This window comes from Mchenga conophoros, linkage group LG9 (assembly GCF_057382185.1).
Source record: "Mchenga conophoros isolate Kocher_MC1m ecotype Shallow Benthic linkage group LG9, M_conophoros_male_GT1.1, whole genome shotgun sequence".
Taxonomy (NCBI): Eukaryota; Metazoa; Chordata; class Actinopteri; order Cichliformes; family Cichlidae; genus Mchenga; species Mchenga conophoros.
Window position 1 is genome coordinate 29,782,969 of NC_140534.1, and position 17,330 is coordinate 29,800,298.

Sequence of the window (17,330 nt, forward strand, 5' to 3'; positions counted from 1 at the left end):
TAAAAACCTAAAATAAAGTTCATGAACACACAAACACACCCACACACAAACATTTGCACATGTACAAACTACAGGCAAGACTTTTTTTCTATACTCCTGATGAATGTCAATGGATGGCTGATTAATGGGAGGCTGAACAGAGGTAAAAACAGAACAGAAGAGCAAAAAAGAAACTTAGAGACGAGTATTGAGCCACCTTCTTTGTGATCAATACAGAATCAGACAGACTAGCTGATAGCTATAGACGCTTCCATCTAACTTCATCTACACGATTAGGCTGGTTTTCGGGGCTTGCTGTCTTCTATTTATACTATTTCATATTCCACGGTGATGAGTTTGTATGCACAAAAGAACAAGAATGGATAAGTGGCAGATTTTAATGGTTATCCACAAACTGGTATTGTCCTAAATAGCAAAGACTCATTGTAATGCTGTAGTTAAAGCAATTTGAAGCACAGCAGCCTATATCCCTGTACTCTAATACATACAATGTGAAAATATAATGGAGCAATACTGGAACACTTCAGAGAATTTGGAGGGGCCTGGGATTCAACAGCCAACCAGAAACTCCATCTTTAATACAAACATACAGATAGGCATCTTAAATAAAGGTTCGTGAAGAAGAGAAATGTAAACATGTGCTACTTTGTTACTTTTTGAAACCAGCTGGACTTTTAAATACAATCTGGCCAGCTGCTACCCCAGCAGCACCTCAGGAAGGGATGCTGGCAAGACAGCTGGTTCTCAAGCGTGGCGACCATTCAAAAGGTCAGTTTTGGCTTAGACTCAACGGCTGGATGCTTCAGTAGACATTATGACCTACTGTCCTCTCAATTCTGGTGTAAATCTTTGAGTTAGACTCTAAAAAGTTTACTTTTATTTCAGTAATATTTGGAAACAAAATGCTGCAATCAAAGCAACATGCTTTGCAGAAGTAGGTCATAGAAGGGCGTGCACACTGAAAGGTCAGTGGCCATACTGATATTTATGTTCCCCTTGTGATAATAAAAAAATGTGTGATGAAATTCAGAAGTTCACTTAACTTACTGCTCAATAATTCTCCAGCTAACATTTACTTTGAGTTATTTAAGTAAGGTGAAAAAAAGACTTCAGGTCATAGGATTAAATACCTGAGTCAGAAGCAGAGATCATAAAAGTCAAATTATACACGAACGACCGTGCATTTAAAGATATATAAAGAATGATTGCATTTTAAAATAAAATGTAAATCTTATTAATACATTCTATTGAGTTCTATTGTGCTTAGAGCGCTGTGCTTTCATGTGCATCAGTAACATATAACAGAGTAACCACAGCAACACTCAGTTCTCCAGTGGAGTCGGTTGCAGAGAAAGAAAGCAATAGAAAAAGAAAACTAGGCATACGACAGTCAGAGAGACCAGTGAGAGAGATGTATTAAGCATAGCATTATTCCACAACATTGCACCCCCTTGCTTGACATGCCACAACACAACGCCCAGCGATTCACTACGCCACTCTCAGCAGCCACACAGCTTAAATCAACACACAGCATCCTCTGCCCTTCCCAGTGAACTCCAAAGCATGCATGCATGTCACAAGTGCGGTAGCTGAAAAGTGCCGTTTTCACCTAGTGTCAAGATATATGCATCTATGCACCCTACACTATTGTGTGAAATTGAAATATTGAAACTCAAACAACATCTCTGTTGGCAAATCAAAGTTCAAAATCTGAGTATAATCTACTTAATATTGTTCTTTCAAGTGTCCTTTGGAAAGACTGAGGACGATTTGTAAAAAGTGAGATACAAATCTACACTAACAAAAACACGCTATGCATGTTGTAAATGTGTTATGGGACAGGAATCCCACAAACACAATCCCTGATGATGTCTCTAGTCCACGGCTTACATTACTGAACAGCAGCATTACTATGAAAGAGTTACACTGCCACACAACGTTCTTCACAAATCTTCCAGCTGCCTCCCTTCACAGATAGTAGCACTTAAGAACACTTGTCCATCGTGATAAGGCTGTCAGTGATGATGTATGTATGCATCCTCAGCAAACGCGTTTCTGCATTCACATATTTAACCCCCTAACGCCAAGTTTGTCATATTTGATACATACAGTTTTTGTGTGTTTTTGAGAATTACATGATCAGTGTGATTTTTTTCCACCTGAAAAACCTAAATGAATTGCGCAATATATTATTAAGCAATCAAAAAACCCACATGTAGCAATGATCTACAGCTAAAGCATGCCCCTGTTTAAAATTTTAACACATACACAGTTATTTACATGCATAAACACCAACACACTGATAAAAACAACACCTATACATACACAAGGTGTCAAACTCATACCATCTAGCTTTAGTTGGTATTTAGCTAGAAATGGTGAATGCTGCTAATAATTACTTTCATGTAAAAATTGTGGTCTTTTTAGTACAAAGTGGTACTTGGCCTACAACAGCATGCACAGTTGCCCGAAAAATAATTTTACTTTTAAAACTTTATCATAAATAATAAAATTTAAATTCAGTTTGAGAGTTTTCCCTGTGATCGTCTAATATTATCACAAGAACATCCTATGCCTTAACGTTGGACAGACTGTCAAGGACTGAGAATAATTAAGAAGTCAGAGAAGAACGGACTGATGAATAACAATGAGTCTTTATGACCTGACCTCCATGAAGATATGCAATGAGGTCAGGAGTCAAGGTCAGCTATAGCATGGCTGGAAACTCTGAGGGAATCATCATGCACAAAGTTAGTTGAGGAAGAATAGTGCATAAATTTATTTTTTTTTATTTTTAATCACTTTGTTTTTGAATATTTTTTAAATGTTTCTCACTGAGTGGTGTTTATCAGAGCTGAAATAAATCTGAATGCAGACTCATTCAAGCAAAACAAGGGAGACGATGGTCAATGGAAAACAGCCAAGTCTCGTTAATTTCCTTTTTCTCCCATTATGCTCAAATTCTGATAACAAGCTTGAAATGAGGTTCAGTTATTGGATTTTCCCATAAAACATGTACAGTATATAAGCAGTTATGTATATGAACAAAAACAAAAACTGACATGAGCTAAGCTTGAACGTCTATCTGCCTTTATTTCGAGATTTCGAGATGGATGCTGATTACTGGGTAACAATGTTTTGTTTTACAGGACAAAATTATTAATGCAGTTTACTGGTATCTTGCACATATATATGTATGTGTTAAAGGCACTCTAAATTCCACATGCTCAATCAATGAGAGCAAAATTTTTATTTTGAGAGACAGCTCAAGGACCTTCTAATCGTTTGGATGCGGGGCTATTTGGGAACTGCATGTCATTTAAATAATTTGTCAACTTTCAGCATTTTTATTTTCGGAGATTTTTGTTGAAAATCAGTGATTGCTACATCAAGCCTGAAAGAAATGTAACACTAATGCTTATAAACAATCACTGCACACTGCACTTCTCATTAACCACACATTCAAACTAGAAATATAGTGGTTAATGGGTTTTTCTGTTTGCAGTTCACTGTGGGCAGTGCAAGAGACTAGGGCTGGGCCATATCATACCGTTTACGGTAATACCGGTGTAATTTTGGGCAACGATAGGAAAATGAAACATCGAGATAGAATATGGGTAAAACGCGCATGCGCAGTGCCTAAGTTTACATACGCACATGGCTGCAACGCAGAATGAGAAGAGCGAAAGTGGATTGTTAAATTAAGCGGATGAACCAGAATGGGTTTGTAAAAATTCTGCAATGTCAGTGGTGTGGAACTGGTTTATCTTTCGTCCGTCAGATACACAACAAAGCACTATTTTTGGTAGCGCATGCTAGCGGGCCATCGGTATTACCGTGTGGTTTGGAAAATACGGCACACTTTCTGAAAATCGACAGTGCCCCTTATAATCCCGTGTGCCTTATGTATGAATTCTGGTTGTGTTTACTGACCTCGAAACGATTTTATGTCGTACACGGCACTGGAAAATCTGTCAAATGTTTTAGTACGACTTTGCTAAGCTACGAAGCCGCACCGCTTGATGGATTGTCGGAGCATTACGGCTATCATAGCCTCGCAGAGTGATACGTACTGTGCTTCAACATAATATTACCGTATTGTGTGTGTATAACCTCTTTTTAAGTTTTGTGGATATTATACATGGCTATGCTGAGGATATGTCGGCCACCAGAAATGCCTTTTGGTTAAACTGTTAGCAAGGAATTTGCACTGTTACATTTTTTTTATAACTTTAATGCACATAAAAAACAGCTGCTTGTTTAAGTGAAAATACATTGATGGGTTTTTTTGCACTAATAAAGTTGAGGAGTTGTAAAGTATTTTGTCTAGTGTCAATTATATCGTCAGTTATATCGTTATCACAAATTTTCAAATGTATATCGTGATAAATATTTTTGGTCATATCGCCCTGCCCTATATATATATATCTACTGTACTATAGCACTAAGTATTCAGAATCAATGGCTACTAAAGGAAGGAGGTGGGAAGAAACAAAATAGAAATATTTTTCACCGTAATACTTGAGTATTTATTATTTTGATGTTTTACTTTTACTCCCTACATTTTAACCCAAATGTCTTCACTTTGTGCTGTTGACACTTTCAAAACAGGCCCATTACTTAAGGATTAACACATTTGAGGGACGTTTTTATTTTCCAGCACTAAACGCCTTCAAACATCAAACCAATCTGAGCCTAAATGGAGGGAACAATAGCACATAACACACTTCTAAACAGATACGGCAATCCTATTGGTCTATCCATCACCTGGGTTTATCACATACAAAGTGATGATAGCGGGAAATATATATAATTTATGCACCAGTTATACACTATATTCAGGAGATAAAGTGGGCCGGAACGATCTGAAACTGCATTTTTGTTGCAGATGTCCGTAAGTCATGGTTTCAGTACTTCAGCTTCTTGTTAAGAGAAGCAAGCATGAAAGGAAAAATGTTTTTTTAGTGGTAGGTAATTTCAAATGCAACATTTCTAACAGTTCAACATATATTGTGAAACACGCAGTTTGTCAGTGTGTCTGCTAGCTGAAGGTACTGCCTTATTTCCCAGGGAAAGAAAATTGGAGGTGAAGGGGAGAAAGGCGAGAAAGACGCAACGTTATATTTAAAGGTAAAGACAGTTTAGTGACATTTCATAAACTGGAAATTTAAAGTTATTTTTAAATGAGACACCAGCTCCGCATATAATGCAAAGTTATGTTTTTTCATAGTCTGATTTGTCATGCAAAACAAACTGAGGTATAGTAAAATCAAAGGTTGAATGAAAATATTGAATGACATGAATGTTGAATGATAAAGTGGTGAGCTGGCCATACTTGGACTGTTGCACGGAGGCTGGGATGTTTATGGTCAGAGGTAGGTTACATTGGGTATAGCAGAGATTAATTTAAATTTAAGCTGATGATGCTCAGATTCATTCACTGAATTCCACCTTTATACCAGCTTTATACAGTCTAGTATAAAAACACCTTACTGTCAGTGTAGGGGATGGAAATCAGCCAAAACAGTTCATGAAACATCTGCTTACGATTTGTTGAATTCAGTTGTGTAAATCCACAGAGAAATAATAAACCTGAGAGCAGCAGCCTATACACAATGAAAATCTACTGGAGCCCACAATAGAAGTTATTGTGAGACTCTTTTCCACATGCTGAGTGACAACAACAGATCTAACAGTTTAGGTATGGAAGCAAAGAAAAAAAGTTTGGATTTCAATGTTTTAACGTTGAAAATAACATTAGTATCACTGTTATGATACTAATTGTGGCGGGGCGTGGCCTGCGGTGCCGTGCAGAGGAGGCGGACGCACCTGCACGGCATCCGCAATCACGCCCCGCCGAATTAAATATTGTACTGGGTCCTGTGGTTGGGTTGTTGGTGTTATGTTGAGCTGGAAGCGGGAGAGCTGCAGCTCTGAGTGCGAATGTACAGCAACCGTGTAGGGATTAATAAAAGCATCAAAATGCCACTGGGTCTGCCGTGGTCGTTTACACTAATGTAGGATCAAGTACTTCCTACTCTTTTTTTTTTTTTTTTTTTGCATTTGAGTAGTTATATACAGACTATTAAAATGTGGGCTAATGTCAACTTTTACTCTTTTTAATAATAATGTATATACATCCTTTCAATTTATTCATGTACATGAAACTGAAAGAGTTCAGAGGCACCTTTTGAAATCAGCTTCTCATCTAATTTGCACTTGCTTAGCAGAATCCTTATTTGTGAAATATTTCCCGTAGGTTTCAGCCAACTGTTCACAAGCAACCAACAAAAAACTGTGTCAAACAGTCACACCTCAGGGCAGTTCGATTACATGTAGGCAATGCATAGGCTTCCACCCACAGACCACACTGCTTACAGTTTGAACAACTTCAAATCTAGACTTAAATCTCAAGATTAATCCCTGACTTACTGGCTAGTGCAAAACCAGAACCTTACATATGGTGTGATAGTTTCACAGGATCGCTGATTCTGCTCACTTTAAATGTGGAACTTGCTTGGAAACCATTTTATTGTGTCTCTAGATCTATTTCTTACATAGATATCATTGCTATCCAGAGGTGGTTGTCATAACAACATTGTTGTACATCATCATCAGCATGACTATGTGACACCATAAGTGTAATCTGTCAGTCAAGGCAGACGAGTGGGCGTTCATGCTCAGCACTGGATGTGGGGATGAGGAGTCTGTTTGGAGAGATTGTGTGTGTGTGTGTGTGTGTGTGTGTGTGTGTGTGTGTGTGTGTGTCAGAAAGGTGAACATATTTTAAAAAGCCTTTGTGCTGGAGTGGGTGAAATAACATTGTGCAGCAAATAAAATCAACAAAAACCTGCACCATATGCAAAACTCTTATACAAAAACATGTCAAAACACTCAAGCTGAAAAGCAGAATAGGTTTTTGTTTATATGGATGCATATATGGCTTGTCTATTTTCACTATATGCAGGTATCTATACTGTATGCGTGTTTCTGTGCGCACATGAAAGTACACGTGAAAGTTCTCTGATACTCTATTCAGAAAGCAGTCTATTGTGCTCACAACAAAGCTGAAGACAAACTTTTGTGGCTATGACAGCTGAATGACAGTTCAACAGAGGGGCTGGAAGAGAATTGTCTAGTCAAAGTGTTCTGAAATAACTTTTAATGCCTGACTACTGACAGCTGCAACAAAACCCCTATTCCTACCAAAAAACAAAGAAAACAATGCACGATGGAATTGACAACTCCAATAAAGGTTTTTCAACTCTCTGCAGCTTTCTCCTCTCCCACTAGGGTTGCCAACCGTCCCTTAAAAAACGGAATCGTCCCGTATTTAGAAACAAAAGTACACGTCCCGTATTGAGCTAATAAGGGACGCACTTTGTCCCGTAATACAGTGAGAATCAAAAGTAGTCTATAAATGTTAATGGAATTAACGCTTTGTTTGAAAACATAATTCCCAGCCCCTCTCCTGCTTTGTGACCAATGAGCTGACAGCACACTTATGACAATTCGAGTATGACAATTCAGATTATCTCATTGGTCGAGGAAAGGTCGCTTGCGGAGAAAATACCGGAAGACAACAGATGACCACAACAACAAGCATGGCCAACAGGGAAACAAACGCCGACACTGCGGTGCACGTCTCGGATGACAGTACACCTAAAGCTGGGCAGACACTGCGATTTTTTTCAGTCACGTTATTCAGCTCTTGCTCAAACTGCACGATTGACTCGCAGGGATTAGAAGTTTGCAGGTCACGATGCAGGGTCTCACACTATACCGCCCGATGCTCTGATGCGACCTGAGTGCTCACACTGTGCCAACATAACATGAAGGTTATAACAGAAAATCTGTCGCTCGCTCTCTCTGTCTTTCACTCACACAGACACACCACCATCAACTTTGCTAAATTGCTAATGAAAAACATGATCAGGCAGCTGTGATTGAGCAGCAGTGTAAATCCAACTATTTTCACGGTTGTTGTGGTCGTGATAATTTTGTGATGCCACATCGAAAAGGCTCGGATGAGCTTTCCAAAGTTCTACAAGTTGTGCCTCCATCACTTGTGTCCAGATCACACGCTGCACAGCCGTGCTGCGCCGTCTTTTTCACCGATGTTTACGTGTTTGCGCATGAGCAGTGTGAGCGGCTGTGGTGACACCCTCACGAGCGATTGATGATCGGGAGCTGGTCGTGAGGTGTTAATCGCTTCTCGTTACCCCACGTATACTACACGATGCACGATGAAGGCCAAAATCGGGCCGATCACCAAATCGGTCGCACGACTCAAAAATCGGCTCAAAATGGGCCAAAAATCGCACAGTGTAAGCCCAGCGTTAGAGCAGTAATGTTTGTTCCCCTCAGAGAAAGAAAAGAAAAAAGGCTGCAAAAGTACAGGGAGGACTGGGAAAAGGAAAACACCTGGCTGGGAAAATGCACGATAACACCTATAAAGCGCACTGCACTGTGTGCCGGCGCACTTTTTCCATAGGCATGCTTCTAGTGGTGGGCACAAGAAGAACATGAGGGGCGTGAAAGCTCGGGGAACCCTTAACCAATTTTTTGTCCACCAGGCCACGGCAGAAGCAGATATGGTATGTAAACACTGGTTTGTTGTTTAAACCCTCTGGTTAAGGTTAATATGGGCATGTGCGGTGAATATCAGCGCTATGTGGCCAGAAGTGTGATAATATCATTTATTTTGTGTAATAAACAACTGCAAGGATAGATGATTACAACAAATAGATGAATAATACATAAAAGTAATACATAGATGAATATGATGATGAGTTAAGGTGCGTAATCATGGGAACAAGCGGGTTTACAAACAGGAGCAGCTGATTAGCATTAGAAAAGCTGAAATAATACCTCAACTGAAGCCAATTGTACTAAATGCACTATATGTGCACTGTTACAAGAATATTTTTCGTTCTATTGCTTTCTATTAATTTATATAATTTTAAGTTAAGCAGGACAGAGTTCTTTTAAAGAAAGATTTACTTATATTCTCAAAAGTTAAGCATGACAGGCTTCTGTTTAAGAAAGAGACCTGTTTTACTGTGTTAATGTTGTCATTTTGAGCTAAAAATAAATGGCTAAATGATCATTTGTTTCCCATATGGTCATATCACAAAGAATATGCATCTGCTTAAATCAAATTCAAGTCAAATGGTTAAAAAATAATTTCACACACACAAAAAAAGAGCTACCACACTGGGAAGGGTGAAGACAACTGGGTTGCCCGGCCCTGGCCACGAGGTGTCCCTTATTTATTTTTCAGGGAGTTGGCAACCCTATCTCCCACTCACCCACTTTCCAGTCCTACACATTCACATGCGGATATCTAGCCTACAAGCATGCAAGTCTATGTATCTCAGTGTACTGCATCAGTATTTCACGCTTATGTGTTGTCGAGGTTCAGTGGTTGTGTTTAAAAAAAGCTAATTCCTCCACATTGTGCAATCATAATTCATAACACCCACCTCAAATATATACGTGTCTCACATGTGTATTTGAGCATCTGTATGCATGTATAGCCACATTTGTGTGCATAAGCATCTGAACATAGACAAAATGTGACTTTCCACTATGAGCAACACCTGCTGGTTATACTATTTCAATTCAGGAACATCTGCTGTGTGAGTCTAAATCACCAAGCTATTATAGTTATTATGATAGGTGGACTATCACCATTTTGCACCGGTACAGATAATGACAGAATACCTCTATGCATAATTCACCGGGGATGGGTGGCCTGACATTGGGTGTGCCCTGTATTATTGCGCTCCACACAGACAGGAGCTGTCTAATATTTATATTCATCTAACAAGGCTCACTGCAGCAAGACTGTTATGACTTGTTATTGAAGAAGAGGTTAAGAGCTCAACTTCAGACAATATGGAGCAAATTTTGGTTGGCAGTAAATTTAAAAAGAAAGAAAGTTGTGGTATTAATGCATGTCATGTTATCACAGTCAAAAAAATTTAGATCTAATGCATGGGGTTTTTTTTAAAGAACACTTACTTTAAAATTTCAGTATAAGAAAATACCTTATCTCAGAGTAGGTTTGTGGTATTTGCACAAACTACTTTTTATGCCGTGTTTGCAGTCTACTCTGTAGACCATATGGAGCCCCAAGAGACATATGAGAGAAAACTATACATATGCATGCGTACAGCAGACAGTTAAAAGTTAAGTATAAAACATAAACTGCACAAAGTACAGCACCAGTTTATGAGCTGGAGAAACATCGACCATATCTGAGATAAACTAGTGATTTTCTGAATGCACTAACCAGTCGAAACATGTGGGGGGAAAATCAGTTAACCCAGAGATATTTAAAAGAGAGACATAACACTAGTTGAGAAACCTCAAGAGAACATGACAGCAAAAATGAAATGCTTGTGTCATCAATCAGTAGTCAACCCAGGAAGGATGCAAGCCAATAATGTTGTTGCACCTATGCATGTGCATAGCTAAGCAGCTGGTAGTCATAGTTACATGTTATTTTAGTACAGATGTACTATCTTTTTCAAATGGTAAATGACCTGTATTTGTATAGCGCTTTACTTTACATTCAGTCACACACACATTCACACACTGGTGATAGCCACAGCTGCCCTGGGCACACTGACAGAGGCGGGGCTGCCGGACACTGGCGCCAGCGGGCCCTCTGACCACCACCAGTAGCCAACAGGTGAAGTGTCTTGCCCAAGAACACAACGACCGAGATTGTCGGAGCCGGGGCTCGAACCGGCAACCTTCCGATTACAAGACCAACTGCCAACTCTTGAGCCACGATCGCCCTTTCAGCTTAATAATACCATAATTTTCAATGATATTTTTTCTGTATATGCAATTCTTAGTGGCAACTATAATTAAAGTAGACGTGTTACAAAAATATCTATAAGCGGTGAGATTTCTAAACAGACTTTGGTTATCCCCAACACTGCTTAGTACAGCCCCAAAATATAATGAGTATGAGGGATATCATTCTACAATCGTTCCACAATTTTTTTGCAAACTGGTGAACTTGTAGTCTGAGAAACTCTGCCTCTCTCTTTTTATACCGTCATATTACTGACCTGTTGCCAAATAACCTAATGAGTAGCAACCACTTACTTTTCCCAACTTTTTGTGTCTCCATCCCAACTTTCTTGAGACATGCTGCTGCCATCAAATTCAAAATTAACTAATATTTTCATGAAACAGTAAAATATCTGAGTTTAAACCAACAGTATGTTTTCTGTGTTATGTTGTGAATATACTGAAGTTGTATTTTTTTGCACTGTCTGAAGGTTTACTCTGAAAAAAGGAGTCACTCTTATCACAAATAGCATCACCCTTATGCTAACATTTTATATAATTACATTATTTTTCCTTCTAGCCGTCCCCCTACAGAAAACCAGCTCTTATTAGAACTGTTGTACGGCCCTGGAGCAGGGTGCCGCCGGTGCATCGAGCCACCTGGGGGGCTCTTCAACTGGTGGGGGAGATTGTCACATCTTGCAGGAGCTTTCCTCTCCTCAGGAGCTCCCTCTGCAGGAGGGGGAGATACAGGAGAGGTGGAGGAAGATCTCAGCCTGGGTGTTTATTGTCTTATGTAGTCTGGAAGATGAGTGGATGGTGGGGTGGGTGCAGTTTTCTCTGTGGTGGGGTTGGGTGGACTGTCCCGGGCTCTGTGGGGCCGGGCGGCGCTGCTGCACTGGGCCCCGGTCTGGATGGGCCTGGGCCCCCTTTCCCTGGCGGGTCGCGGAGTGTGGGGGTGCCTACTGGGGTCAGCGGGGGAGCTGGCCCCAGGGAGGGGTCACTTGCCCCTCCCTTCCTTCCCTCCCCATCTCCAGCTGCCTCCCTCTTCCCGCTCCACCACAACCACCCACACATGCAGGGCCTTGGAGTAGGGGTATGTCACCAGGGTGCAGAGGAGGCTACCCCCCCCCTCTGTCCCCTTCTGGCTGCCTCTGCCTCAATTTTATCCCACAACTTAGACATTCACATTACTCACACTCTCATTACACATACATATAGGATCTTGGGGGTGGGCACGATACACGGAGTCCAAAGTACCATCAGGGTGTACACCCCACCCCTGGCATCGTTGCCCACCTCTCAATTTTAAATACACGTAGACATTGAGGGCCAGCAGGAGGGACCATGCGCTTACCTGCTGCTCTCTGGCAGGTAGCTCCAAGCCCTCCTGGGTTTTAAATGCACCTTAGAACACACATGCATCAACACTACAATGAGTGGGTGGAGGGAGGCTTGGAGTCTTCTCTCACCCCCATTCTCTGCGACCTGCTGGAGCAGGGGGGCTAGGAGGAGGAGTTGGCCGTCCGACTGCGGTCTGGAGTGTGGAGCCTTCCTGCTGCTGCGGAGTCGGGGCGGTCTGCCTCCCCCCACCGCAGGGAAAAGGGAAACACCACCTGGGTCTGGGTGCAGTTCCCCCCTCCAGGGGCGGGGGCACCTAGACCCGGTTTGTAGAGTACGCTTGGGGAGTGTGATCGTGTGTACAACATCTTTTTATGTCTGTCTCCACGTTGGTTGAATGTGGAGTAAGTGCATATGAGAGCATGAGGGTGGGAATGGATGTTTGTATCTGTGTGTGCCTGTATGTCTGTGTCTATATGTCAGGTTGGGTGTCAGGCGCCACCTCTCTGGGGACATCTCAGGCCCTCCAAGGTTTGGAGGCCTATCTCCCCCTACCACCACTTCCCCTGCCAGTGGCGGACTCCCTCAGACATCGGTGCGTTGGTGGTTCTTTGTGTCCGGGGGTGGGCGTCCAGGTACACACCGGCTCACTCCTTGGCGGCCGCTTATCGGGGCCTGGAGCCTGGGGCTCGCTCGGGCCACTTCGGAGGTGGGGTGCCCCCGGCCTCTCGGCCTGGGGCTCGGTCACTCAGGTGCAGCTAGCTGCCGGCGGAGCTCACGGGCGCGTCACTGCAACTCCCCCTGGCTTCTGCTCCGTGGCTGCTGAGTGAGCCCTCATCTGGGACTCTCCTCAGCTCTTTCTGGGACAGTGGCGCGGCTGCCCCTCTGTTGGTCTTCCTTGGTCTCTTGTGTTCTGGGGGCCTCTGGATGTCTGGAGTTTTGATCTCCTCCATACCTGCTTCATGCCCTGGAGGACGGGGCTGTGGCCCCCCCACACCCTCTAGCAGATTATTACATGAAGGAACCTTTTAAAAAACAAGCGCGTCCATGCTCACAGGTGTACACACGGGTGATCACACCCACAAACTACACCCTTTTTGGCTCCTACCTCAAAGCACACTGTGTTCTGTTGATCTTATGTGCTGCACAATAATGTTTAACATTTAGTATTTACTGTCATATTCCCATATATCATTGTGATGTTGTTTATTCTATTACTCTTGTTCTCTTCTGCTTGCTTTCTTTTTTCTTTCTCAGCAGGTGACCCAGGTGATTGATATATGCATTTTTTTTTCTCTGCCCGTTCTGTTGGTTTTTGTCTTTTGCCCTTCTCCCCCGTCCCTCTTCTCAGCTGTTTCTCTTTCCCTCTTTCTTTCTCCCCTTCTTTCCCCCAGTCAAGTCTGTCCCGTATTCAGTAAGTGAAAATAAAATAAACAATAAAAGGTGAATCAAATGGACCATTACGGCAAGGCTGGGATGGTCAGTTTGGTAAAGTAAATCCGTTGGGCATCTTTCTTTGCCTTTAGACAACAATTCTGAGGGCAAAAGAGCCAAACGGGACAGGCCAAAAAAAAAAAAAAAAAAAAAGAACTGTTGTACTAATTAACTTTACAGGCAGTGCTTTAAGTGGGCCGGTACGCGCCGGTACTCAGTACCGCCACTTCTAAATATAGCTCTTGAGAGTACCGCCACCTCTCCATGCGCCCAGAACGTGCTTTTAGCGTACCGGTACTCTCATTTGCACATCTGTTATAATCGTTTGGCTGCGCTGCCGCTTTTCAGAGCGCCCTTCACAAGCACGCTTCCTAATTCGTCCCACCGAGAGCAGAGACTACATTACCCATACACCAATGTGTTTTACAAGTGAAAAGCGCATGCGTCGCTTTTGCCGATGTCATGTCAACAACTCAACGTGGTCCGGAGAGGGTGTGTAAAACGCGCAAACAGCTGCTCGGTTAAAATACAAAAACAATGAACACTTAATATGCTCTCCTGGCTTCAGACTCTGAGTAGTAAAAGAACAAGGTCAGAATCAGAGGACTCGCTGGCTGACACCCCACCGAGCCAGAATGATATCGCTGCAGGTCAGACGCAAGCTAATGAAAGCTGCACCAGTGCCTCAGCCGCGGACGACGGCACTTTTGGCGACGACGAGGACGAGAATGACACCATTTCTACCGATGACAACAGCCGCGTTAGCGAGCATGAGTGGCCAGAATGTTGGTCCCAAGCACAAGTCCGGTATTTCTCCACAAATTACAAGTGGCTGATCAGCAGAAATCAAAAGTTGGGTTGTAGTGTGTGTAGTCAAGTTTGTGCTCGCGTGGACATGCAGCAAGGGCAGAGAGTGTCGCAGGAGTGGAGTGGGTGCTTAATCTCGTCATTTGGAAGGGACAAGGCTGCACAACAAAACTCACTACGAAAGAAAATAAAAGCACAGAGACTCAATTTATCACAAGAAAGCAGTTGAAATAAAAGAGAAGGCAACACAAAATACAATGCAAAAACACATTGAAGATATGAGAAAGGCTGACTACGCTTCAACTTGCAATGTGTTTAGAACAGCTTATAAGATTGGCAAGCATGGGCGTCCTTTTACAGACATGCCAATAGATGTCCAGTTGCAAGTCTTAAATGGTGTCAAGATGGGCAGAGTTTTGCACTCTAATAACTCATGTGCAAATATACTGGATCACATTGCAGCTGAAATGAAAAAGAAGGTAGTCAATGACATAGTGATGAATGAAAGAAAATTGTGTGTGCTCATTGATGAATCCACTACAATAAGTGGAAAGTCTGTGCTTGTCGTGTGCCTGCGGTCAGCTATTTCCAGTGAAAATCCAGACACAATATTTTTTGAACTGATTGAGCTGCAGGGGACCACAGCAAAGGACATCACTGAAGCACTGTTAGGATGTCTTCATAATAATGGCTTTGACCCTCACTACCTACAGGAACATTTGTTGGCATTTGCTTGTGATGGAGCCTCAGTGATGCTTGGGAGGAAAGCAGGAGTTGCTGCACAGCTTTGTTCCAAATTCCCTTACCTGTTTGTCTGGCATTGTTCCAATCACAGACTGGAACTGGCAGTTTGTGATGTTTTGAAGGAGGTAGGAGGAATCAACCACTTTAAAATATTCTTAGATCAGCTTTACTCCCTCTACCATGCATCACCAAAAAACCAAAGGGAGTTAACCGAGAGTGCTCACAATGTTGGACAACGTCTCCTTGTGATAGGCCGTGTTTTATCAGTGCGTTGGGTTGCTTCAAGTGAGAGAACAGTGAAAGCAGTATGGGAGAACTACCAAGCTCTGCAGGTACACTTTACAAGTGCTGCTGCTGATACCAGCAGGGACTCAAGAGAGAGAGCAAAATACAAAGGACTCAATGATGTTCTCACTACTGTTTCTTTTGTGGTCAATCTTGGCATCATGTATGACGCTCTCACAGAACTCAGTGACCTCTCAAGAATGCTCCAGAGACGGGACATGACTTTGGATCAAGCCGACAGGCAGCTGGACCGACAAATCCGGGTGTTTGAGTCAATGGTATCCACACCTGGTCCCTACACACAAACTGCCATTGAAGCTGAAAAGGAGAAAATCTTCAGAAATGTATGCCTGCATGAAAATCAGAGGGTTATAAAAATCAACCATGGCCAATTTTTCCGTAGCCTGGCTGAAAATGTTAAGTGCAGGATGACTCCAACAACTTCCTCCCATGTCAGTAAAACCTCATCTGAAAAGACAGATAGTCACCTCCTCTCAGACATCAAGGTCCTCCAGTCTGACTCCTGGCCTGCATCTCTAGATATTCAATATGGGGATGCAGCGGTCAGACGTTTATGTCAGAGATTCAGAGTTGGGGAGAGGGAAAGTGTCCTAGGATTTAGGGAGTATAAAGACCTTAAAGCTTCCAAGACACCAGCAGCCCTGAAGCCGCTTCTTACAGCTGTCCACACCATTGCAGTATCAACAAGTGAATGCGAGCGAGCTTTCAGCTCAATGAATGATACTTTGACAGATAAAAGAAACTCTCTCGACATCAAAAGGCTTTCAAATACGATTTTCCTGAAATGCAACGGACCACCCTTGGATCAGTTTAACGCACAAACATATGTGCAGACATGGCTGGCACTAGGGAGGAGAAGTGCAGCATCCACAAACTGCGAAGCCCAAAGTGAAAGGAAAGTGGAGCCCAAAACATGCTGGAGCCTTTTCTAGGTAAAATGATTTGTACAGTATTTCTCATTTTTCATTTGGTGTACTGTGATTGTATTTTGCTGAATCTGCTTTTGTATATTTTTCAGGGGTAAAGAAATGAACCATCTTCAAGACTCAAGATTATGTTCTACTGTTCTATGGTTATTATGTTTGGGTTGCTTCAAGTGAGAGAACAGTGAAAGTAGTATGGGAGAACTACCAAGCTCTGCAGGTACACTTTACAAGTGCTGCTGCTGATACCAGCAGGGACTCAAGAGAGAGCAAAATACAAATTAGTTTATAATTTATTTTATGTACATTTTGTTAAAAAAAAATTCAATACCTTTTTGCACATTTTATTTATGTTCAGTAGCTCTTTCTAGCTCAAGCAAATCCACAAACTAATAAAATGATTTATTATTTTGTATAAGGTTGTCTGTTGACTGTTGTATATAAAACCCATTCAATATAGTTGTTGTTACCTCAGGGGAGGCGGAAAAAAAATAGAGTACCGGCACCTCTTTTGGGCCACTTAAAGCACTGTTTACAGGAGCTTAGCAACAATGACTGAAACTGTGTAGCTGCAAACACCACAGATGCTTGAACCTGATGAAATACAAGCAGTGACAAGCTTCTTGAGATCTCCTCCACTTAATGCCTCTTAACAACAGGGTGACCTGTCCAGAAACCCAATTGTTGGCATTTAGCTGCAGCATGTCTACTGCAAGGGATGCACTGGCAGTAGGAGCCCCTCTGACCACACTGGTGGCTCAAATGGTTTTGTGCTGCCACATCAGCTCGGGTCAACAAACACCTAGCAATCAGACAATTATGTAACTTAGCATTACATGAATTAGTAAAAAGAATCTAATAATTTTTTTTCAGAAATCTTAATCTTATCTTATTTATTTTTTTAGAGGGGCGAGTGAAAACATTACTGCTCAACACTGTAGACTCTACAACCAGCCGATTCTTTCT

General features: G+C 42.1%; 2 protein-coding genes across 5 annotated transcripts in view; one reads left to right on the top strand and one right to left on the bottom strand.

Annotated features, from left to right (window-relative positions):
• Positions 1 to 17,330, bottom strand: part of ctnnd2a (catenin (cadherin-associated protein), delta 2a) — a 268,465-nt gene that overhangs the window by 147,863 nt on the left and 103,272 nt on the right. The window lies entirely within an intron of this gene.
• On the top strand, positions 14,308 to 16,373 carry LOC146567518 (E3 SUMO-protein ligase KIAA1586-like). The gene has a single exon (XM_085287825.1). The coding sequence runs from the start codon at positions 14,649 to 14,651 to the stop codon at positions 16,371 to 16,373; it is 1,725 nt and encodes a 574-aa protein (XP_085143951.1). The 5' UTR covers positions 14,308 to 14,648.

Bases quoted from the DNA above. Each gene is read 5' to 3' on its own strand.
- LOC146567518 (XM_085287825.1), top strand. From the start codon at position 14,649: ATGCAAAAACACATTGAAGATATGAGAAAGGCTGACTACGCTTCAACT.